Source organism: Ambystoma mexicanum, chromosome 2p (genome assembly GCF_040938575.1).
Source record: "Ambystoma mexicanum isolate Mex_15411 chromosome 2p, UKY_AmexF1_1, whole genome shotgun sequence".
In the NCBI taxonomy this organism is placed as follows: domain Eukaryota; kingdom Metazoa; phylum Chordata; class Amphibia; order Caudata; family Ambystomatidae; genus Ambystoma; species Ambystoma mexicanum.
The window spans coordinates 1,150,525,604-1,150,550,945 of NC_090923.1; the positions used below are offsets into that span (position 1 = coordinate 1,150,525,604).

General features: G+C 46.8%; 1 protein-coding gene across 3 annotated transcripts in view; it reads right to left on the minus strand.

Annotated features, from left to right (window-relative positions):
• Positions 1–25,342, minus strand: part of LOC138567247 (semaphorin-3F-like) — a 548,170-nt gene that overhangs the window by 106,527 nt on the left and 416,301 nt on the right. For all 3 annotated transcript variants that reach the window (XM_069645257.1, XM_069645255.1, XM_069645256.1), the window contains exons 6-7: positions 19,278–19,371; positions 18,880–18,999 (exon numbers count right to left, since the gene is read on the minus strand). In XM_069645257.1, the coding sequence (XP_069501358.1) occupies positions 18,880–18,999; positions 19,278–19,371 (214 nt within the window). The remainder of the gene's footprint in view (positions 1–18,879; positions 19,000–19,277; positions 19,372–25,342) is intronic.

Below are 25,342 nucleotides of genomic sequence, written 5' to 3' on the forward strand. Positions count from 1 at the left end.
AGTCTCCTAGGAGACAGGAATGCACTCTTAGGTGATTGGCTGGCTGGCTGTCTGGCAAGGACAGCCACCCTGCTGGGTGACTGACAGCTAGGCTGGAATGAATGGGAGAAACTTGCATAAAAAGGCGAGGCTTTTTGGCTTGGAAGGCAGAGTCGGCCACTGGACGAAGGAATCCAAAAAAGAACTTGGAAGAGATGCCTGCTGCAACTCCTGAATCATTGGTTTTCCCAGTGAAGCCCTGTTGCTGTGCTGAAGCTCTGAATTCGACCTTGACTAGAGAAGCCCTGCAATGACAACTTCTCCCCTTGAGTTGGTGGGATCAATCAACTCCAAAGTAAGCCACCTGGACATCCTCTCAAAGCTGGTTGCATTTCCACTGCAGTTGCTGCTGGAACCGAAAGAGCCAGGCAGAGGAACACCAGATTGTGTGCATTGCTTTTAAGCTGGCCAAGAGCTCCAGGGAGATCCTCCAGACTCCCAGGAAGCAGGACTGACTGAGCCTAAGCCACCTCAACAGAGTGCTGGACCCCAGATGTAAGGAAAGCCCATCTCGACAGCCAGCAACCGCAGTGGTGCTATTTGCAGTAGACGCAAGGAGCTGAAATACTGAAGTGTCACTTGTTTGAAGATTGGCAGTTGAGGTTGCGGACCATCTCATTGTGGAGTAGGAGTCCCCAGAAGTCCTCCCTCTTGTACCCACGACTGAGGCCCAGGAACAACAGGATCTGCAGAGCTGCACAGGAACAGGAGTCAGCTACAATTTTTTTCTTCAACCTAAAGGTACTGTACAGTCTAAGAGAATTTACCTCTTGTTGTGCCACTTTGCTTGTTCCCAGTTGAGACTTCTCTTGGTTGTTCTTGTAGAGTTGTTTGCATCTTCTACTACTCACAGGCCTAACATCTTGTGGCCTTACATGTTATTCTATTTTTTCTACAAAGATTTCTAAAACATTGTGCAAGACTATTACTTAGCTGCAAGAAGTGCTTCAGTTTACCTTAACCTTGGCTAACCAACCACAACATACAACCCAACGAACCTAACACGGAACCACAACACAAATTATGAAGATTTCCTGAAGTATCAGCAGAGGCATTCGCAATGCAGGTAAAACAAAGCAAGAAAGCGGGATCACCCATGGACCCATGTCCCCCAGACATCTACAAATCAATCCTTGTGCAAGGATCGCCAGCAGAACACTACAGAAACCTTCTAAATCTATCACTATCAACAGGGACTGTACCGAAGATCTTCAAATCAGCATACATCAAGCCACTCTTGAAAAACACAAGTGGTGACGTAGATGACCTTTCCAACTACAGGCTGATCTCTAACATCCCCTAACCAGCAAAACTTCTAGAAACTTACGTATATAAACTAACCCAAGAACACGTAGAAAAACATCACCTGCTGGAGCAAGCTCAAATCAGTTTCAGACCAGCGAGAGGAACGGAAACAGCACTACTATCCATCTGGGACAACCTCAAAACTAATGCAGACTCCAACACTACCTCAGCCCTTATTCTGCTCGACCTCTCCGCAGCCTTTGACACAGTGAGCCAAGACACCCTGACCAAAAGACTAGAAGACATAGGCATAACAGACACAGCACTACGCTGGACCAAATCATTCCTAGCAGACAGAACAGAAACCGTATGGATCAAACCTTTCAAATCCACTCCACGACTGCAGAGTACCACAAGGATCCTCACTATCTCCACTATATTTCAACATCTATCAGACTCCGGTCATCAGAATCTTCAAAAAATACAACATTACATGTTACAACTACGCAGATGACACCCACATCATATACAAAATCAAGGACACCGATGCCGACCATTCAACTCTAACCGACTGTCTAAAAGAAGTCTTCAACTGGATGGATGCCAACAACCTGAAAATCAACCCAGGAAAGACAGAAATCATGATCGTATCCAAAGACCAAGAGAACGAAACCACCATCCCATGGCCTACGGAAATGGGAAACACACCAACACCATTGAAGGTAGTAAAAAATCTGGGAGTCCTAATGGACAACACCCTAACCCTAGAACCACAAATAAATGCAACAGTGAAGAAAGGCTATTTCCTCCTCCACACGGCAAGAAGAATTCTACCTTTCCTCTCCTTCACGCACAAAACACTCACTATCATCGCCCTAATCATGTAAAAAATCGACTATGCAAACAGCCTCTACCTCAGAATGCCAGAATACCTCCTGAAGAAACTGCCACTGATCCAAAATGCAGCAGCAAGACTACTCCTCAAACTATCCAGAAGAGACCACACCATGCCAGCCCTAAAAACACTACGCTGGCTCCCAGTAAAACATCACATCTACTTCAAAACAATGTGCATAACGCATAGGGCAGTCAGCGGACAAGGAGCAGAATTCCTACAAAAGTAAATAACAGTCTACAAACCAACAAGACCCCTCCGATCAAGCAACGAAATCCACCTGGAACTCAAACCATACCTTAAGAAAAAACTTGGAGGCACCTCCTTCTACCACTTAGCCGCAAAAACCTGGACAACATCCCAAAAGAAATAAGAAACACTGAAGATCACCTAAAATTCAGGAAATCACTAAAAACCTGGATCTACAACACCACAGACTAAACCTGGAAACCGAAACTTGAAAAAGGATGACTAAACTGAAAAGACACGGACATCCCCGACCCGAGAGAGTAACTCCCACGGCACCCGGACAGGTGACACCTGATAGACTGGAACACTGGTGGCACGCACTGAGACTGAGTCTACTACCCCAGACAATCCCACCAACACTTTCGCCCGCCCCTAAATTACCACCAGGTACCACAGTGGTGTGGAATTATCGAGATATTGGCAATCACCCCACTACCTGAGAGGTTGTCACTGGCAGGTGCACTGGCCATAGGAGTATGAATGGAAAATAAGGGAAGCTATGAGAGAGCATGTTAGAGGTGGGGGCTAGAGGAGTAAGGAACCTGTATGCCAGTTGGACCCAGATCAGGGCAGAGCCGCATCAGGGGAGACTACGCAAGCCGAGCGCATCAATTCAGGATAGAGATGCAAACTAACCAACCCTACTAACAATTTCCCTTTCTGCATACACCTCTCAAACTCCAAACCAAACACAACCAAAAACTTCAGCACAACAAACCGCACAGACTTCACTACATTGCAACAACAAAACAAAAACACGCATAGCCTTGTACAACAGTACACAACGACTACCGGCCGCAAACACCCCAGGCTCAGCCAACGGACCCACCGGGCTGAGGCCGCCAACAGCACATCACTGCTCTCTTGCACTTTTCCTGCTTCCTCCCACTAACTCAACCCCACCCACTCCCTTTTCAGAGCCGCCAGAGCGCCAGGGGACCACTCCAGTGGTGATAGTGCACGGTACAAATGTCCTTTAACATTAACATTTAACATTAACATTGGCTGGCCTGGCTCTCTGAATGACTCTCCTCTCCTCTCCTCTCCTCTGCTTATGTGATTTGCCTTCCTTCCAGAAAAGGGTTAACTGACTTTGCATTGGGGGTCTTTGAAAGTACTTACCTGATTAAGAATAATTGTGTGGACACTTGTCCTTTTCTGAAACCTCTTTACTTTGACACTCCTCTCAGTAATGTTCTAAATGTAACCGTGATATATTAATGTCCACAGCACCCTAGTAATTGAAGTCACATGAGTGTGTTGGAAGTGTCTGTGTGCCATCCCAAATGGGTATTTGCTGATTTAGAAAATTAAGAGTGTGTATTTTTGAAGTGTATTTGTGTATTGCTTCATATTACTCCCTTCTAAAGAAGGCTTATTCAAACTGACTGATAAATAAATTAATAATGGTTTAATCAAGAAACCGTGTGTGTAAGAGTTTATTTGAATACTTTTCACTGTGAATCTCTATGTAACTTCCCTACAGCTCACATTGGCCCCTCCTGGCTACTCGACCACACTACAAACCTGTGTAGTTCAGCCGTATACCAAAGGTTGGGTCCCTATTGCCAGGGGCTTAAGGTTGTTGTAGTGCACCCAAAGGGTACTGCATATAATCTTACCTAACACAAGGGATGGGGCAAGGTCGGCCCATTCAGAGAGGGTCAAGGGGTGTGTAGATAGTAGCGAGGGTGAGGGGAATAGGGAAGACCCCAAGCCTACAGACGAGGCATTCAAAATAGTGTTGTCCCCCCCCCCCTTTTAGCCTGTTGCTGTTCAGTATATTTGCAACATAGGGCCACGACAACAAGCTCAGCAGATATCTAGTGCTATCCCAAATCTACCCACTAGAGGGCAGCCCAATGCATAGTATGTGTGTTTACAATTGTCAAATTGCCAAAGTAAACCTTCTCTGGCATCTCTCATAAAAGGGTCCGTGGCAACACTTGACACAGGGTTTGCAAGTTGCAACAGTTGGTCTCTGACACTTGGCAGCCCACTTGACAATGGCATCTTCACAGAATGACGTTTGGAAGAGCGCGGTATGAACGGTATTTATAAATCAAAACAGCCGAAAGCACGCAGATCCAACTGAAGGGATTTTGGGCCCCGGGACACAGATTTGTCCCCGTAAACAAAATAAAGGGAGCCAACAATCACAACCCACAGCTTAATGTGCAATCCTACCAGTGATTAAACTAAGCATGGGGTGATTGGAACCCCCTTGGACTCTCCTTCGGCCTTCATACGCACCGAATCAGAATAAAGAGAAAGTAGTTTTGTTTTATGTGGCCAAATGAAAGGGGCTTTACCCGCCATAATGGGACTTCCTGGCCTTTAGCTGGCAAAACGTGTGAGTAGGTGGGATGACAGCGTGAGGGGCAGCTAGTGTGTGGGCATGGCCTTGGTCTGTCAATGGGTGGATAAAAAGCCAAGCAACACGCACACACTGTGTGACCCTCCTCACATCCCATCCTGTACCCAATGCCAACAGTTCAGGTTTATGGGTGATGCTAAAGCGCCACCCAATAGCTAGAACTAACAAGTGGCATTTGCAAGGGCATGCTAGGAGTCCAGGCTGAGGTACTTGTGTTGTAGAATCGGTACAGGACACATTTGAACAATAGCTGCATCTAGGAAGCTACACACACACAGGCTGTAACCTAGATGCAGGATACCGGTCAGTAACCGGCAAGAAAAGGGTACACAAACCCCAGCAAAGAGACACACAACTCACATCACAGAATGTGCAGGGGATACAATGGCAGCAACAAGGATACCCAAGCACCGACCGAAAAACCAGCTGATCTGAGATTACACGAGGGTGCTGGATGCATACGTGACCAAGAAACAAACGGCTTTGTGGCCTGCAATATATAAATGGTCAGTATTATAGTCTTAATGACCCTGCGCTGGGCCATTCCCTTGGGTCTTGGCGAGGGCTCAGGGCTAAGCCCACCCCTGCCCAGGGCATTAGATTAATTAGCACGGTGGGGATTCCTTTCTGGGGCGCTAATAGGATTTGTTTTTTTTAGTAAGACCTCACACTCTTTCCACTGCACTGTCGGGCCATGGAGGACAGGGTTTACATGAAATTGAGGAGGGGGGTGGGGGTTGGGGTGACATGTAGACCAGGCTGATGAGGGATGGAGGCGAAGGGTGCAACATGGCACAGGGAGGATGAGGGGGGAAGGCTGAGATGGCGAAGGTGAAATGTAGGTTTGTACTGGCAAATACTGCACACATTCCTGACCACGTGATTGAATGCTGCCTCTCCCCTAGATATTTCTATACTATAGGGCAGCAGTCGCCGCCCTATAATTAAGGGGAGTCGGAGATCCATAGGAAATTGGAAGAAAAATGAATTGTTAATAACTTTTGACTCATTATGAATTTGGCTGAAATTCTGGAGACAAAATGGTATGTTTCTGTTTCCCACCCCCCCTGTCCAAATTGTGAAGTTTGGGGAAGATTTGTTAAAAAATAAAAAGCAAACAAAAAAGCACTTTCAGACTACTTATCCATTCATTTTCCCATAGACAAAAAAGGTACATTTTTAGACTAGCGCACAGTGAAAACCACTGGACAGATTTGGACCAGGTCTGAAGCTTGGCACGAAGCGTTGACTCGCAATCCTTTTGTGGTTTGGGATTATTCCATCCAGTACTTTTTAAATTATTTGATGACGAAAGGGGTGCCCCCTTCTCCAAAATAAATAGCTATATTTAGGATAAATTGAGAGTCTGGGTGTTTATAAAGGCAACAACCACTATCTTTTTTTTATTTTTTCAATGCTGGAGATAGCTGTGGTAATACCCTAGGTGATAACTGAGGATATCAGAAAATAAAACTCAGAAAAAAGCAATTTGCAGGTCAAAGAACATGGAAATGCTATCAGGGTAGAGGTGGGGGGGGGGGAGAGGCACGAGGACACCGAGAGAGATTTGGGAGTTGGACGGGGCTAGGGACCAAGTTTGCAACACTATGCTCAAATATATTTCCCATACCTTCAGGTATAACCTGAGATATACCCGCGAATAGCTGACATTGCAAAGCAAACTGTATCACAGAAACACTGAGTGTTGTCGGGGGAATGGGAGAAGGCAGGTGAGGTGAGGAGGCCATCAGGGGAGTGGGGGGAGCTGGTACAGATGAGGGAGGCCCTTGGTGAGGGCAATTCTTTTTCTGGCTGTTTTTCTGATATTCACAGTTATAAAACTACACACGTGCGCCTATACCATGCAAGTGATACCTACAGGTATACATGGTCTATTATCACACTGGAAATAGGCATCCAGGACTCCAGGGGAGTTGCTAGGTCTGGAAAAGACCCGGGGCTAAGCTGATGTCAGAACTGTTGGGACTGGGGGCTAGCTAGTCTTTTGGCTGTAGCTCCTGAGATTCTATCCGGGGCTCCAACCAAAAGATCAGGGGCTATAGCCCCCTTAGCCCCCCCTAGCAACGCCCCTGCAGGACTCCCATCCATGCCGTAGCTGGGACCAACTCTGCTTAGCTTCAAAGCAAGGAAGGGGCCATGTTGCCTAATAAATTAGCACATGTTACAAGACCACTCAAAGCAACATGGCCTGGAGGGGGTGTTCCCTTCCTCGCTTTGAAGCTAAGCAGGGTCGGTCCCGCTTACTGCACGGACGGGAGACAGTCCACATTGTGTCAGTCATCGGGTCATCGTTTCTGCATATCATCACTTATTGCATCATTGTGTCTGCAGGGAAAGCCCCTCATGTGATTTCCGCTATGCCTATTTGTTTGTAAGAATTGTGCGGTTGAGCAGGCATTAGGAGTTGTATATCTAATGCATGTGCATATCAATTTCAACAAAACCAACGCAACATTACATTGCAATATGCTTACAGTGTTCTTTCCTACAGAGATCACATTTGCATATGCAGGGTGTTTGACAAGTTCATCAGTTGAATTTGGAATTTCACAAGAGCATCCTGGTCTATGAATGTCTGACATCATAGTGCCACAGTTACATTAGATAGTGATTGTCCAATGGATTCAGTTCTCAATTTACTGATCATTGTTTACATCATAATGGACAATTTTACATTTAGCCTGCTAAAATGATATTTACAAGAAATATTTCAGAATAATACAAGGAGTTCCATATTCCACATGCTGTAAAGTAGTTAAGGTACATACAGTTCAATATCATTGTTTAGATCGTGTTGTAAAATTTCACATTCAACCTACTATCATGATAGTAGAAGTATTGCAGGATGATAGGAGATCCATATTCCACATACTGTAAATATGTAACTCTGATCACCCTTTCCAGAACAGGTGAAACAAATTGTTCACTCACTATGAAATACACGAGGATATCAGACTTAGAAAATTAGATGGTCTGCAGACGTCAGCTAGATATCTTCTGGTATCCACTAAGGTGAAACTGACTTACATTAATAAACATGAATTCTTTAAACTATGCAGTCACTGATTAAGTGCAAATTCGACCTCAGTATTGTTCTACTGACTTTGTAGATGAATTACCAATGTGGAAGCTTGAAGTACCAGAGACTTATGAATTATTGCTCCTAATGAAGGGATTATTTCCCCCGAAACGTGTCAAGGTCTTTTATTGTATTTTGATCCATATGATTGCTGGACTCATTAATTTGGTTATTTGAAAATAAAATAATGTTTTCTATATTCCTAACCAGACATATGCACATATTGATTGCATGCAATTGATGGCCTATTTGATACTATAACGTACGACTCTCACATTTTTGACTTGTCGGGACATTTTATTTTTTCGTGATTCATGTTAGCGACTTTTTGTGCTAGGGTTGCACTTTTCTCCCCTGCACCCATTAGTCTCTACTAAGACTCCTTACATATTACTCTAGTTGTTTCAAAAGTAAGGTGTGCACTCTGCATTTGCATACTTTTTATACTTTGCCAGCATATTTATTGGAACATTTCCCCTTCAGGTTATTTTTCTGGTGTTTATAACTCTTTAAAATTTTTTTAAGTCTAATGCTATTTTGTCTTGTGCACTTTCTTCTAAGGGGAAGGTTCATTGAACTACATTTGTATGTTTCACTTTAAGATACATGTTCACTTACTGTGTGTATATTCATGGGGGCCAGCTCTTGATTTTTGCTGTGGGGCAAAGGTACCTGGGCATATGTTATTCTCGCAACTGGTTATTTTTCTCCTTTTCCATGCTGCTTAAATGCGGTTAGTTGAGGCTATGGTATGTATCACAACATTCACCAAGACTGTTTAACTTAAGTGTGTGATCCTTGGCAAATAATTGAATCTCATCGTGCATTGCCTTAAGCATTGTGAGTTCTCAAAGCCTGCCATCTATTATACATAACAATACCACTGTCAAAACAGATCAACATCAGTCAGTGGTTGATTAACGTCTTTGAGCGATGGTTGCATTAGGGTGCATTTTGAGTTTAACTTTTCAAACCTGGGCATATGTTATTCTAGCAGCTGATCATGAGAGATTAACCTGCTTATACATGCAATTAAACAATAAAAGAATATTTGTGTGTTTTCACTGGAAAAAAACAGCAACTGTGATTGTTTAAAGGGGGCACATGGGAAAACAATGAAACACACATTCTGACACTGTTTGAAAACACAGGAAAAACACCTCCAGAAGTAATAAAATAAACACTAAAAACAGAAAACCCTAATTCAAATTATATCTGCACCTCTGGCAATAAAAGTAATTAAAAAAAGTGTTGGGAATTTCCACACAAAGTGAAGTTGGGGGTGAAAAATCTCTAGCCGTGGTATCCAGTGACACAGTCGTTTTTTAAATTAATGAGTCGGCCCAAATGAGTGGGTGTGAGATTTTCTTTTGATCTGCTGCTTGTGCCAAGTAAGGTCCTGCTTATCTGCTGATAAATTTGTGCCCAGTATTTGACTGAATTAGTAACTTTACAGCTGCTGCCTCGCAGCATGCACATTGCTTCTGTCTGACCCCTGTTTTCCTGCTTCCTTGGCCCAGCCTGCTTCCCTGCCAGCCTCCGATCCGTGATTTGTCCCTAGTGCTTGGTTTCCAAACACCACTGTGTAACATCGAACAGGCCCACTGCCCTGCATTTGATCTGTTGTGTGTGCCAAGTAAGGTCCTGCTTATCTGCTGATAAATTTGTGCCCAGTATTATTAATTTTACAGCTACCGCCTCGCAGTGTGCACATTGCTTCGGTCTGACTCCTGTTTTCCTGCTTTCCCTGGCCAGCCCGCCTCTCTGCGCACCCCTGATCCGTGATCCGTCCCTTGGGCCTCCTTAAGCCACAACTCTAGGGCAGCCCCTCCGCCCATGCAGCCCCTTTGGCTAAGGACCCTGAGGCAAAGGACAGCTCCAGAATAGGTAGTTCAAGACCGTGTTGGGCCGTGTCAGCCTGTGGGGGCCTGCAGCTGTCAACCAGCAACTACTGACAAGGTAAATGCGGTATGGCCAGGGGGTGCAGCCATTACTACACCCCACTAAACTGATCACCCAAAACTATTTTCTCTTACTTTGTATTAGCATACAGTCTGATGCGCTCAGGCCATAGTTTGTAAAGTAATCTTATCTGGTATGCAGCCCGAGTGTACCATCCATCCATATCTCACATCTAGCCTGACTGCTCCAACAAACCATGAATCCTAAGTTTCACTGCCTTAACTGTTGTGCCCCCATTTTAGGTGCTTTCTCCCAGCATCCAGGTGTCCCAAATCTAGGTGTAATTGCATTAACTGCTGTCCCCCATTTTCAGGCGTCTCGCACCCAGTGGCTTATCCTCTGCCAACGTGGTCAGAAATTGGGGCCTGTCTCCCACTGATGAGGTGTCTCACATTGATCCACCTAGCACACGCCACCACTGTCCAACCATATATATATCACATCCAGAGACTCGTCCTCTGCAACAGCTCAATCTCAGCTGGGTGTTCCCCCCTGTCACCAAGATATCTGTCATCTAGCCAGTTACCTTCATCCCATATTTGGACATATTCTCACGCTACTCAGGTGCCTCACATCTAGCGGTCTGCTTTGTGCTCTAACTGCCTCTGATCTTGGCCCCCTCTCCCAATACTGAAGTACCTCACATCTAGTTGCCCAGTACTTGTTACGGCTCACCTGGTTTGGGTACTCCTTCCATTTCTCACATATCTCACATCCGTCAAATTACTACTGCTTGCCATAGTCTCAAGTGTAGACATTTCTCCCACTGTCTAAGTTCCTGAAATCTAGCTAGTGGCTCTCTGCTGCCGCTCCCTCAGCTCTGGGTTCTTTCCCACTGTCCAGGTGTCTCACAGCTGGCTGTTGACTGCTTGTTGCAGTGATATCAGGTCTGGGCGCAGCCCGGACAGGTCAAGAATCCCCATCCAGCCTAAACGAACGTGGTATCTTTAGACTTGGGTGCCTCCCCCTCAACGAAGGTACTCACTTAAGAGCACTCTACCTGCAGCTATTCTCTAAGACCCAAACATTCTCACCTGCTGCAATGCTCCCTCACACAACTGGCAATCCCAAGCTGAAAGGAACCCAACGACAACCAAGACCTCCTCACTACCCCCAAAACCCTGACCCCTCTATGCTACACTCACCCTGAACATCACTCACGCACACAGCCACTCACCACAAGAATCCCAACTAACAAACAAACAAAACGCACTGGCAACCCAAAACAACCACACCCGCCCAACACCGCCATACTAGCATCTTCATTCACGAACCCCAGCTACATGCCCCGGCACCGGATACTCTTACGCTTTCACCCTTCACATTCTTCCTCCTCCCTCCATACACTCCTACAGAACCTCCCCTCACATCCACCCTCTCTTTCTGATCTAACTTTGTGAATGACCCTCGCACCCCCACCTCTGTATACCGTGCAAACATCCAACTCTCAAGCCAGAGGAGCACTCTGGCGCTCCCAACAGCACAACCTCACCACCACTACTGCAACATCTGCACCACCTCACAGGAATTCCCCTCCCAGATCAGTGCCCCCAGCCACATCCCTCGCCACCTTAGCCAGAACCCCAAGGACCCTGCACTTCACACCATATCAAACACTCATATGTGGGGAACTCTGCATCGCACCTCTAACCCCGTCCCTCTGCCGATACATATACCCCATCCCCTCCAGCTCCAACCCTCCCCACCCCCAGCCTCCATCACAAGACAACCCAACATCCCCTAGACAGCCCCATCCCAGTTAATCTACCCCCATCCCTTACTCAGCCCCGTCTGGCCCCCCCTTCCTCGTCACCTGCCATCCCCAAACCCCCCACACACTCGCTCCTCCCACTCTGCCTCTACATCACCTTACCCTCCATCCTCAGACCATCCCTCCCACCCCTTTCCCTTCTCTCTGCATAGCATGCGTTGTCCTTTCCAGAACTAGCGCTTTTTCCCTTTTCCCCTCCAACCCCCCTACCCTCTCACACACACCTCTTGCACCCAAACGCACAAAACTCAGGAACAGAATGGCCCTGGCCCGCAACTCTTCTTGCCTCACCTCGCTTGTATCGACCCACCCTCCGCTCCGTCCCCGGCCCAGCTGTCAGGACCTCCCTGCTAGCCACTCCCCGACTCTCCCTCTTTAAACACTACCTTTCGCCTACCGCATCTAGACCTCTATCTCCGGCTGGACCTGTACCCCACTCATCAGCTAACCGGAACCCACACTCCACTGAGCGTCCACCTCCCCTCCCCCTATACACCTCCATAAATCTCACGCAAACAGGCCACTGCCTGCACACACTTTCCGCTCCCAACCCACCTCACCCACTCACTGCCCACTCAAACTGTTTCCCGGACCCGATCGACTGCCACCGAACCCTCAGTCTGGATCAGTTCCTCTGACTGCTCTGACCCTACCAGACAAACTGTTCCCCCACTGCAACCATCACCTTCCCACCGTCCACTCAGTCCTGCGGAGTCCATCTATCCATGAGCATCAGGGGAACAAACACTTCCCATCAAGTCACATGCCTCCTATTTAATGCCTGCTCCGGGGCCAAAAACAGACACCATCTTTGACCTCCTATCCTCTTACGAACCCGATCTCATCTTCATCACTGAAACATGGTTTGCAGACAATTTGAAACCAATCTCACACAAGGATTTCACAACAGACTACTTGCTCATCTCCCACCAAAGAACTTCCAGAGGTGGCGGAATAGCCATCCTCCACAAACCCCACTTCTCCATCTCACTCACCGAAACCCAGCAATGCACAGCTAATTGTGAATCCCTTCTAGTCAGACTCTCACAAACAGCTTCCATCTCATCTACAGGCCACCTGGATACGACAGACATTTTGCCAACGGCCTCCACGATTCACTATCAACCACACTGGTTAACCACCCAGCATCTGGGAATCGACACACAGAGTCACTGCTGCACAGCCTCATACCACTTGTGTTCCGGATACCACGTTGGGGCATTTCTTGTAGCCGATCGGATACATGGGGCGGTATATGCTCAGGTCGGGCAACCCTGCACCACTAGAAGTGAGACATGGCACCCCCACTCCTGAGATGAAATAGCGACTAAACCTGGTTGGACTCTCCGGAGAATTACTCAATGACCATAGACATGTCAGGAATTACCCAGCCATCTGCCATGGTCTATGACCAAGGACTGGGAAAAGGGGCCCTCTGACACCTACAACAGAGCCTCTGAAATAGGGAATGTCCAACCGCACTCCACACCAGCCAGAGAATTTCTCTCAGGAGATCCGCTACCAGGAACCATCAGGACGACACGACCAGCTCATCGGCTTCCATAAGGCAGACAGGAACAGGGGCCTACTACCGGTAAGCACAGACACTCACTCCTGCTAATATGCTCACTCTCCACTTTACACCAACAAACAATAGAACGCAGCTATACGCCTCTTTCTGCATAGCTACACACACACACACACATATATACAAAAAGTTATAGTCATGGGCTCCCCTCTATGAGAACGAACATGGCAAAAATGGCCTGTTCTATGGGAAGGTACCCACTCTAGAGTCTGCAGCCACGCTTTAGCTCACTGTACCTTTCACAGATGGGCAATATCCATTTGCATATCAGTCTTTGTCCCGCCCACACGGGCAGTCCAGCACCGAAATGCTATGGCAATTCCCTTCTGAACAAGAGTACCAACAGCAAACCCATACAGGTGTTTCAGCCTTGTCGGGCATCATCAGTGAGGTGGAGCTGTGCCTCTCTGAGCACAGTGAGCAAGGGGTCCACGTCTGGATGACCCTAGGAAACGTAGGGTGAATAAACCTAACTCCCTTAAACAATCAAAAAATAGCCTTGGGCGCCCCTCTATGAGAACGTACGTGGCAAAAATGGCCTCTTCACACATACATACACTGCTCCTTGAACACCTCTCTTCACTGACCTGGACTACGGTCCCCAAGGTCGTTCAGCAGACAGCGCTTTGAGATGATGACAATATATAAGGCGCAACAAAAATACACAATAAGATACACAGTGGCCATGGCCAGTGGGCTGCAAGTGGTTTAAAATATGCAGTGGGCACAGCTGAAGGCCATGGCCATTGGCTTGTCTTAATAAAAACAATTAAAAATGGTCTGCAACTGTCTTAAGATATACAGGGCGGACAGCCAAAGGCGGTGGCCACTGGCGATGGCTGACTGCCATGTACAGTGTCCTGTGTTAATAAAATAATAATGAAAAATATATAGTGGGCATAGACAGTGGCCTGTTTGTGCTTTAATATATACAGTGGGCACGGCCAAAGGCAGTGGCCCTTGAGGGCATTGGGCATAGGCCATAGGCAGTGGTGTGGAAAATAATTCAGTATAACACAATCATTAGCGTTTTAGAAAACTACTGTATAAACCAAAACCCTTGAAATACAGGGGGAAATATCTGCTGCCAGGACAGCATATAACGCATCGAGACCCATGAAATTCTGCTAAAGCCACCTTAACTTCATGCCCCCTGTTGCGCACCCTATGACCACACTGACATCCCAGATGACATCACTGGTGGCCTCATCTATATCATCACTGATTACATTACAACACCCAGTGGCCACAGCCTGTGGCCATGCCCACTGTATATTTTAACACATTAATAAAGAAATGAAATCAGTTTGATGTTACCACATGCAAAACGTGGTCAGAGGTAGCTATTGGGTAGCCTGGTGGGCAAGGTATGCTACCAACCACCTCTAAATCACGCACAAACCCAGCACCAAAACTCCACGCACCATGTGTACACCAACACAACTCTTCGCACCCTTTAAACACCACCCTGCCAGACGCCACAGACAGCCCCTCCAAGAATTACACGATCAACTTGGAGAAGAAAAACGACTGCTCTAGACAACTTGCAAAATATGTAAAGCTGGACCGCCACACCTCAACATTACAATAAAGTAATCTTGCCCCGTTCCCTCTGACCTGATGTTGGGCTACTAACACACCTCCGGCACATCGTAAAACGCCAGTACACCATGTAAACAACAGACGGCTTTTCTACACGAGGCCTAAAACCATAGCATACACGGGCCTGGCAAAGTGCTTAACTGCTTCTCCTTGGATGAATAGCTCTGATCGACCCAAGCAACTCCAGTGGCTGGCAGCAGCAGGCAGGGGTGGACTGTCCTAATGGCAACGCTGGAGATTTCCCGCTAGGCCTCTGCACCCTGGGCATATTTTATGTGGGATTTCTAAATTTACCCATAGGAAAAGTGTTGGGCTTGTGGAAAATGTGTAATATGGGGCCACTTTTAAAATGATTTCCAGGGCCTCTTGGTTCCCAGTCCACCCCTGGCAGCAGGGGAGGACACGGATGTTGCTTCTGCAGTCAGCCTGCTGAACAAGAATATCTGGCCGGTAACATGTATCCTTCTGTCAAATCAAGTGACATGGAACAGACTGGGCTGCAGTGATGCAATTTCAGAAGGCAGCATGAGGGCTACCAACAGAAGTGCGCAAGGGGAAACCATCTTGACCATCACATATGAATTCTGACCCATTGTACGGTAGGCTTTTTTTCAAATAATGTGCACTGAATTACTGACATGGCACCCATTCTTTACAGTTAGGTCTCGGTGGTATTATATTAATTCACCCAACATCACACACTCCCATTAAGAACTGAAGTCGGAATTGTATTCCAATCTACAATTTAGGCACGTGGGCACATACCTCATGAGCTCGTTGGTGCAAATATTTAATTTAGGCTCCCAAGAACTCCTACTACTGTCCCATAGAGGTAACTTGCAAAGTATGTAAATCACATAATACAGCATCCCAGCTGTATTTAAATCCTTGTACGTACCTGCTAAGTCAAAAGAGAATATGTGTTCAAGTCCCAAACTTCAAAGTCATTTTAAGCCTGAAACATCTTAGGTGTTTTACTCGGCGATACGTTCAGTAATTAAAGACAGACAAAATACATTATTTGGTAAGACTAACAGCAGAGAGCAATTTTTTGGTACAACCTTCCAGCGTGCCACTTTAATGAGTCTAAGAAAGTGTGAATACACATAAAAGTAAACACCTATGTTTGCATGCCAAACTAGCAGACATCATGGATAAAAATAAAATGTTCTTTTAAAAAGTGTTTTATTATGTGTATTACATTATCTTCATAAAGGCACACATTTGGTTACTAACTGCACTTTTTATATGAACTTTGAGTTGTAAATATCCCATCACGGTAGTAATGGACTTGACCACTGATACAATTAAACCAAAAAAAGTAGTGGATTGTGACCCCAGTGGGGGACAAGGGTAGGCAGGAGGGGAGCAACGTGCAGCACATTTGACAAGGGTTGTAGCCATGCTGATTGACAGCCAATTGAGTTGTAACAACTTTCAGTTTAGCTGTAACTTCTACTGGAGGTAAAATTGAGAAGTATGCTTTAACTTCCCAAAGAACAGTTCTGGAATGGAGAAATGGTTACAAAAAGTAGTGCAACTGTTAACAGTAAAAACATTAAAAAGGTGGAACTCCGCTCGCGACCGTTCCCTCTCACTGCGACCACGGGGCTCGACGTTCAAGCCGAGGAAGAGGTGCTGCTGATAACAGGGAGATGTGTTAAAGTAACTGCCAATCCCGTGATAAAGTGCTGACCGTTCAGTGGGATCAGTTTATCACTGGCATTCTGTCTGCCCCCAAACCATTCTGCAGGCCAGGTGAGTGCCATGAGCGAAGGCAAACAGACTATTACGTAGAATCTGTGCTTCACCGAGTGAGAGCTGTGGTCAGGTGATCAAGGCTAACTCCTGGCAGCAGAGCAGGGTAGACAACACATGGCAGCAGCAGCACCCCTTTCAATACAAAGTCCATACAGATCTATATTACGCTACATTGTACGCTTGTTAAATATAGAATAGTGTAGGGACTGTTAGAGGCAAGTAACTTGGTTTTTAGGGCAGCATGCTTTAGTAGTTACCCTGAAAAGTAGGGTTAAAACACAAGATGGGTCCAAGGTCAACACTTACCATAGGAGTTACAAGATGTGGTCAGATGAGGCAGCGACTCAAATAGTCTAGCATATGAAAAAAGTGGAGGAGAGCGCTAGGTTTCTGATTGGCTGAGTGGGTTACATGCATTGATGCTGCGCGGCGCTTCGGTGTTAGGCATACTAAATGCTAGGGGTACGGCCAATGCGGTCGATAAGACTTTGCTTCAGAACCACGAGGTGGGGCTTTCTGAAGGGGACACAAACTGTTGGCAACCCAATGATGAGGTAGGTTTCCAAGTTCCAACTGTGGCCATGCAACACCGAGGTCTGCATGAGGTTAGAGGTACGCAGGAGCGATTCCAGGCGTTTTCCGCTCTACACATGCACACCTACTAATGCCTGGTTTCATTTCTGGTCCTTCATAGTTAGTTGGGCTTTTAGCAGCCGCAGGAATATGGGGGCTAGTGTCCCAGCTGGCTCGGGCTAACAATGCACCGCAGCTGGTCTCGCTCTGGTAGTTGGAGGTCTGATGCAGGTGGCACCAGAACCAAGCTTAATGCGGAATGGTCTCAGCAGGGCGTAGGTTCGGGCCGGGCCTCCTCACAATATCTCATTCTGTGCCTCAAGACTCGCCCACAAACGCTACATTGTTACAGAGCCTCCACTGCTACAGGGATTTCTGGTTTGGGAGGGGAAACACCCCAAACCCAGAGATGATCCATACAAATATCCTGGTGGCCATCTCATGTATGTAGGGCACCGCACTCAACATTTGCAGGCTCCTTCCTGGCATTCCATTCAGGTGTGGCTTCAAGATTGAATCAAGATACCATTCATAAGTGGTCAAAGCTGGCCCTGGGACCTGTAGCCCCTGAGGCGGGCAGCAGAAATGGCCATAGGTGATATCTGTAGGCTCCTTTGTGGCATCAAGGCCTGGCTGATGAACTCTGTGCTGGATTGGAAATGGGGCTCCAGCAGTGAGGCCTACAGAGTACAGCAGGCTGTGCCCCACTAGAACTCACAGAGAGACTGCAGCACACCGAGCCGTTCAGGAGGCAGGCACAGGAAGAACAGGGGGCATGGTGTACCAAGAGCCGGAGGTGGCACTCGTGCCTCTGAGGAGTCAGCAGACGAAGACTTGTTCAGTAAAAAGACAAACCAGGAAGGAAACCACAATCCTAGCAGGGACCTCTCACTATAGCGGTGGGATGGGCCCATCGGTCTCACCGTCAGTGTAACGGTGAATTGGGACGCTAAAGGCTAGCCAGATGTTGATATAAAGGAAGCGGGCATGTATATAATACAGCCCCGTGAAGTAAATCTTCCTTGGGGCTCTGTGGGTGCAAGGGGCACCTTCTCAGAGTTTTCTTCTGGAGGCCAGGTGGTTTACGCCGGGGCAATCTAGGTTTCTGATCTACCAACAGGTGCCCCCCATTGCACGTGGGATGAAGAGTAGAAGATGGTTGGCTGAGAAGAGGAAGGGTCCCGGGAAGGACAGCTTCATTTCCCCACACAATATTTGGACTTTTGCTCCTGGGAGCACCTGTGGGCGAGGCAGATGTTTTAAAGCCACTCTGGCTTCATAGCATGCCAGTGGGGGCATCAATGGGGGCATTAGGGTAGTGGAGGATAGAGTGGAGGCAATTACTATTGACTGCACTGATTTTGATGACATGGAGACCGGAGATTTTTCAGATTTGGGATTTCAGCGGGCAAAGGTGTGAGAAACCGGCAACATTGGAGTTCAGAGTCTCCGGTACTACAGTACAAGCGGGTGAAGCATTCACTATTTTTGGGGCAAAATGAATTTGTGTCAAAGTATACAAAACACAGTGACATGTTGCATGGCCACAAATTGGTGTTGGGGTCTTACAAGCTACACAATGTGAGAGAACGTTTGGAAGAAAAGGGGACCAGGGCAAAGAGCATGGAAGTTTGGGTCTGGCACGTGAGACTGGAGTGCCAGGGCAAGCAACAGAAGGACGCCAGGGAAACAAAGTCAGTGGAGGGACGCTGCTCACCATTCAGCCAGCGCGAGTCATGCTGCTCCGTCCGAATGGCAGGCCGGCTTCCCATGGTACGGAACACAGCGGCATCAGTGCCCATGAAGTCCACCTGGACACCAGCATACAGGTTGCCATCTGCAGAGTGAACAGAAGGGCATTATTTAGGCTGGCGAGGTAACATTGATCTCATAGGTTCCATATTCAAGAATCCTGCGCGCTGCCCCCAAAACTCAGGTCCCCGCCCTCAAGACAATACAGAGCTCCTGGTGCTCCACACAACTCTCAGAATACCACGCACAATGTAGGTCTTAAGTCCACTGTGAAGGGCCGAAGCCAACATTTGAGGCACCATCAACCTTCCCTAGAGACCATACACAGCCATCATCGCAGGGGATTATGCAACATTTACTCACTGACGAGGGCGGCCATGTTGTCCTGCTTGGGATCATAAGGACTTTTCCCCTTCCCTGACTCCAAGGTTCCTGGGACTATGCGGAACAGGTACTCCTGTGGGAGAAAGACATTGAATCAGGCCAACCGTCTGAAGCATCTGCCTCCTTTATCCTGTGTGCAGTGCTCCCGATTACAACTAGTCAACACAAACTTCACAATTATCAGCACAAAAGGCACCAGACTTTACAAACGTCCGGTGCTCACTTTATTACAACAAAATAAAGTGCACCTTCGAGAATGTAGCTGATCCCTTGTTGCTCTGAACTTGAATTGGGGAAGGACGTAAAAAGGCAGGGCTGGGCCCAATATTTTAAGGGCCTTTAGCCTCTCACTGGAATGCTCAACGGGTGGAGTAACGGCATTTGAGCACTCACTCGGGGAGGACAAGTGGGAGAAAGTAAGCTCATGCTCACTTAACTAGGTGGCCCAGAAGATGACCACACAAAAGGAGGAGACTAAAAAGGGCACTTACCTGTGCAGGAGAGGGAAATGAGGGCAGGGGGAAGCACCCTCACCCCGCGGCAGCCGGGGCAGAGAGGAGGCTCCCTCACCCTATGGCAGCGAGTGGTGGGGGGCAAATGGAGGCTCCCTCACCCCATGGCAGAGCGGGCCAAGGTGAGGCTCCCTCGCTATGCGGCAGTAGGAGCCGAGGGGGGCGCTCCCACACCACACAGGAGCAGGGGGCAAAAGGGAGGCTCCCTCGCTATGCGGCCCTAGTAGCCCAGGGGGGCAAGGGACACTCCATCGCCACGCAGCAGCAGGGGCCCAAGGGGGGCGCCCCCTCACCATTCAGCCTAAGCACATAGCAATGATGATGCAAGTCCAGCAGGGACCTCCTCGGGGTGTAGGGGGGGGACTGTAACGCAGTTGTCTGAAGCACAGATTTGTCAATGCAGTGATTCCTGCTAACACAGTGACTGGTTGGTATATGCCCACCCCATGTTCCATTAAGGTGTGTGTGGGAGACCGGGTCAATGCCCTGGGCAACGTTGCCCTGCAGATCGGGACATGGTGCCTAGTGGGGGCTCATCTTCAGCTGGGAGAATTGGTGAAGGCCCATCAACATTTTGAGAAGCACCGTCCCCAGCACATTTGAACATACTGAGAGTTTTGCCATGATGGTGTTGCACTTTTTAATATTTGATGTGCTGTTTCTGGAGGAAGGGCTATAGATACATTTTTTTTGTTCTTATCTCCCTTAAAAAGAGGTTTTAAAAATTACAAAAGATCACAATTTGAAAAGAAATTTTGAAAAACAAAAAACGAATAGCCAAAAAGATCTAATCAAACCTTTTCAATTTAGTTTGGTGTTCTGTTTTGGGTGTTGAAGAATAAAGATTCAAGCGAGAGAAGAAATGTGAAGAGCAGGCACCCTACGTTAGGATGGAATTCTTTCGGATAGGAATGGAATCGTAGGATACTCACTGAGACTTCAGTCTCGGTCCTTTTAATTTTTTTAGATAGGTGATACACCATTCGCTTGTGTAGGTAGGGAGCCTCTAACTAGTGACATTTCTCTTTCCTACCACAAACACTAATAAATCAGAACGCTCGAGAGTCTACACTGTAGCAACAGTGCGGTATGCCTTGACGAGATTTGGTCATATTTTGCAATGAGTCCAACCACGTGAAGGTACTACGCTCAGACAGGGTCATATCTCCTGCAAGAGACTTAAACATTGCGTGTGCCCTCATCCTTGTGAGACAAGAAACATAATATTTGAGGTTTTGCCCCCACTCCTGCAAGAAAGGACAGACATCCAAAAGTAAGGGTATGTCCTCATCCCTGCAAGACAAGAGAGAAGTAAAAATTCAGGCTGCCCTACTCATGTGAGAGGAGGGACATAGAAATGCAATATTTGTTCAACCATTGACACTTCTACGGTAAATTGATCATGCACGCCTGTGTTACACTCTGAAAGTAGACACCAGCATGCAGCACACTAGGTACTTTACACTATGGGTGGCTTTCGTCAAATTTCATCATCACCTCGGTCAAAACCATCCATCACTTCCACAATAAAATGTCATCTCAATAGCCTGAGCAAGTGGTATCAATGGAAACCATAAAAGCCGCCACCCTCGCCACTGCCCATACTGCTCTGTCCCCTGGGAGAGAGGTTATCCTCTGATTTAGCTATGATCTGCCAGCGACTGTGGATCCGATCACTGTCACTGTGCTTGTGAAAGCGATGTTATTTTGCCACAGTCGACTGGGGTATGTGCTCATTCATTTTAATGTTATGTTATGTTAAATGTACTTGTATAGCGCACCGTCACCAACGGAATTGGTCCTCAGGCGCTCTGGCGGATGTTAATGTTAAAGGACATTTGTACCACACACTATCACCACCGGAGTGGTCCCCTGGCGCTCTGGCGGCTCTGAAAGAGGAGGGGAGGTTGAGTTAGTGGGAGGAAGCAGGAAAAGTTCAAGAGAGCAGTGATGTGCTGTTGGCGGCCTCAGCCCGGTGGGTCCGTTGGCTGGGCCTCGGGTGTTTGCGGCCGGTAGTCGTCATGTACTGTTGTGCAAGGCTATGTGTGTTTTTGTTCTGTTGTTGCGATGTAGTGAAGTTTGTGCGGTTTGTTGTGCTGTAGGTTTTCGTTGTGTTTGGTTTGGAGTTTGAGAGGTGTATGCAGAAAGGGAAATTGTTAGTAGGGTTGGTTAGTTTGCATCTCTATCCTGAATTGATGCGCTCGGCTTGCATAGTCTCCCCTGATGCGGCTCTGTCCTGATCTGGGTCCGACTGGCATACAGGTTCCTTACTCCTCTAGCCCCACCTCTAACATGCTCTCTCATAGCTTCCCTTATTCTCCATTCATACTCCTGTGGCCAGTGCACCTGCCATTGACAACCTCTCAGGTAGTGGGGTGATTGCCAATATCTCGATAATTCCACACCACTGTGGTACCTGGCGGTAATTAAGGGGCGGGCAAAAGTGTTGGTGGGATTGTCTAGGGTAGTTGACTCAGTCTCCGTGTGTGCCGCCTGTGTTCCAGTTTATCCGGTGTCACCCATCCAGGTGCCGTGGGAGTTACTCTCTCGGGTCGGGGATGTCCGTGTCTTTTCAGTTTAGTCATCCTTTTTCCAGTTTCGGTTTCCAGGTTTAGTGAGTGGATTGAAAAAGACTTGCAAGCCGCGCTCTTCCTATGACTAAGGTATAATTGGACATAATTATTCATGAGGTCCCATTCTTGCACTTAGTGATCGTTTATTAATAATACACAGAGTGTCAGCGGACACGTATTTCGACTATAAGTTGTTCTCAAGGCTATTTTAGTAAAGGTAATATATATCTGTGGTTGATAGAAGATCAACCACATTCTAAGAATCCTGCTACCATCCAAGGACATTTTGGACGTGAATGTTTAACGACGCATTTTCGTGATTCTTTGACACTCGCATTTTCTATCTACGGACAATAACCGTATTTGACTGATTGATCTTCTAATCAACCGCAGATATATATTACCTTTACTAAAATAGCCTTGAGAACAACTTATAGTCGAAATACGTGTCGGCTGACACTCTGTGTATTGCTGCATTTTGGATCTGTTGCAGTTTCTTCAGGAGGTATTCTGGTATTCCGAGGTAGAGGCTGTTTGCATAGTCGATTTTTGACATGATTAGGGCGAAGATAGTGAGTGTTTTGTGCGTGAAGGAGAGGAAAGGTAGAATTCTTCTTGCCGTGTGGAGGAGGAAAAAGCATTTCTTCACTGTTGCATTTATTTGTGGTTCCAGGGTTAGGTTGTTGTCCCTTAGGACTCCCAGATTTTTTACTACCTTCGATGGTGTTGGTGCGTTTCCCATTTCCGTAGGCCATGGGATGGTGGTTTCGTTCTCTTCGTCTTTGGATACAATCCTGATTTCTATCTTTCCTGGGTTTATTTTCAGGTTGTTGGCATCCATCCAGTTGAAGACTTCTTTTAGACTGTCGGTTAGGGTTGAATGGTCAGCTTCGGTGTCTTTGATTTTGTAGATGATCCGAGTGTCATCTGCGTAGTTGTAACATGTAATGTTGTATTTTTTTTAAGATTCTGATGACCGGAGTCTGATAGATGTTGAAATATAGTGGAGATCGTGAGGATCCTTGTGGTACTCCACAGTTGTTAACTCGTGGAGTGTATTTGAAAGGTTTTATCCATACGGTTTCTGTTCTGTCTGCTAGGAATGATTTGGTCCAGCATAGTGCTGTGGCTGTTATGCCTATGTCTTCTAGTCTTTTGGTCAGGGTGTCGTGGCTAACTGTGGAGAGGTCGAGCAGAATAAGGGCTGAGGTAGTGTTTGAGTCTGCGTTAGTTTTGAGGTCGTCCCAGATGGATAGTAGTGCTGTTTCCGTTCCTCTCGCTGGTCTGAAACCGATTTGAGCTTAGTCCAGCAGGTGGTGTTTTTCTACGTGTTCTCGGGTTAGTTTATATACGTAGGTTTCTAGAAGTTTTTCTGGGTAGGGGATGTTAGAGATCGGCCTGTAGTTGGAAAGGTCATCTACGTCACTACTTGTGTTTTTCAAGAGTGGCTTGATGTATGCTGATTTGAAGATCTTCGGTACAGTGCCTGTTGATAGTGATAGATTTAGAAGGTTTCTGTAGTGTTCTGCTGGCGATCCTTGCGTGAGGATTGATTTGTAGATGTCTGGGGGACATTGGTCCATGGGTGATCCAGCTTTCTTGCTTCGTTTTACCAGCATTGCGAATGCCTCTGCTGATACTTCAGGAGAGTTTGTGTTGTGGTTCTGTGTTAGGTTCGTTGGGTTGTATGTTGTGGTTGGTTGGTCGCTTTTGTATGGTTTGATGGATGTCGTTGATTTTTTTTTTTGAAGTGATCTGCCAGGTCGTTGCATAGTTTTTCTGAGGGGGTTTGGGTGTTATCGCAGCCTGGTGGGTTTCTCATTTCTTCAATGATGCTAAACATTTCTTTTTGTGTGTTGGTGGCATTGTTGATTCTGTCATCGTAATGTCTTCTCTTTGCCTTTTGAATTTCCTTCTTGTATGCACAGATTTGTTTCTGGTACGGTGTTTTTTTCCCTGGGTTGTATTCTTTCCTTCATTCCAATTCCATCTTTTTGTTTTCCTTTTTCATGTCGTTTAATAGTGGGGTGAACCATTTTGCCATTGCTCTTTTTTTGATGGGGTGAACAGTTTTTCTGGGGCGATCTTGTCTATTGTATCTGCGATCCATTTGTGCAGTATCTCGCTTTCCCGTCTAGGTCAGCTAGCTCCAGTTCTGTAGTTGAGGGTTTCATTAATTCCAGTTGTTCGAATAGGTTGCTTTCTTTGACCTGTTTACAGTTTCTTTTGGTGGTGGTTGTGAGTTTCGGATGTTGGATGTAGGCTTGGGTAGGCAGAGTGATCACGAATGGGATGATGAGATGGTCGCTCCATAGTATTTGTATCAGAGGTGCCATGGTGATGTGTTTTTCTTTGGCGAAAATTGCGTCTAGGGTGTGTCCTGCCGAGTGCGTTGCTCCTTTGACTAGTTGTCATAGTTTCATGGTGCTGAGTTGTTCAATTAGTGAGTTTTGGGAGTTGGCGTGGCTGTCTTCAAACCAGATGGTGAAGTCCCCCAGGATGATTAGGTGTTCGTAGTTGATGGCTAAGTTGGTGATGGCTTCTATGAAGTTATCGACGAATGTTGCATCATATGTTGGTGGTCTGTATACCAGGATGAATGTGATGTTGGTTTTTGGGCTCACTGTTAGGTGTATTACCATGGTTTCGCAGTTGAGGATGTTGAGTGGTTCGTCAGTTTTTATTTTCATGTGTTCTTTAAATGCTATAGCGATCCCTCCTCCTTTTTTTGTTTTTTCTGTTTATTTGTAGGCATTTGAAGTCAGTCGGAAGGCAGCTTTGGAGTGTGATTTTGTAGTCGTCGTCCAGCCATGTTTCTGTGATGAACAGGATGTCAATGCCGTTGTCGTTGAGTAGGTCGAAGATCTCTGTTGAGTGTTTTGACATGGATCTTGCGTTTATTAGATTGCAGTGAAGTTTGGAGGTGTTGTTTGGTTTGGGCTTTGTCGAGGTCTTCTTC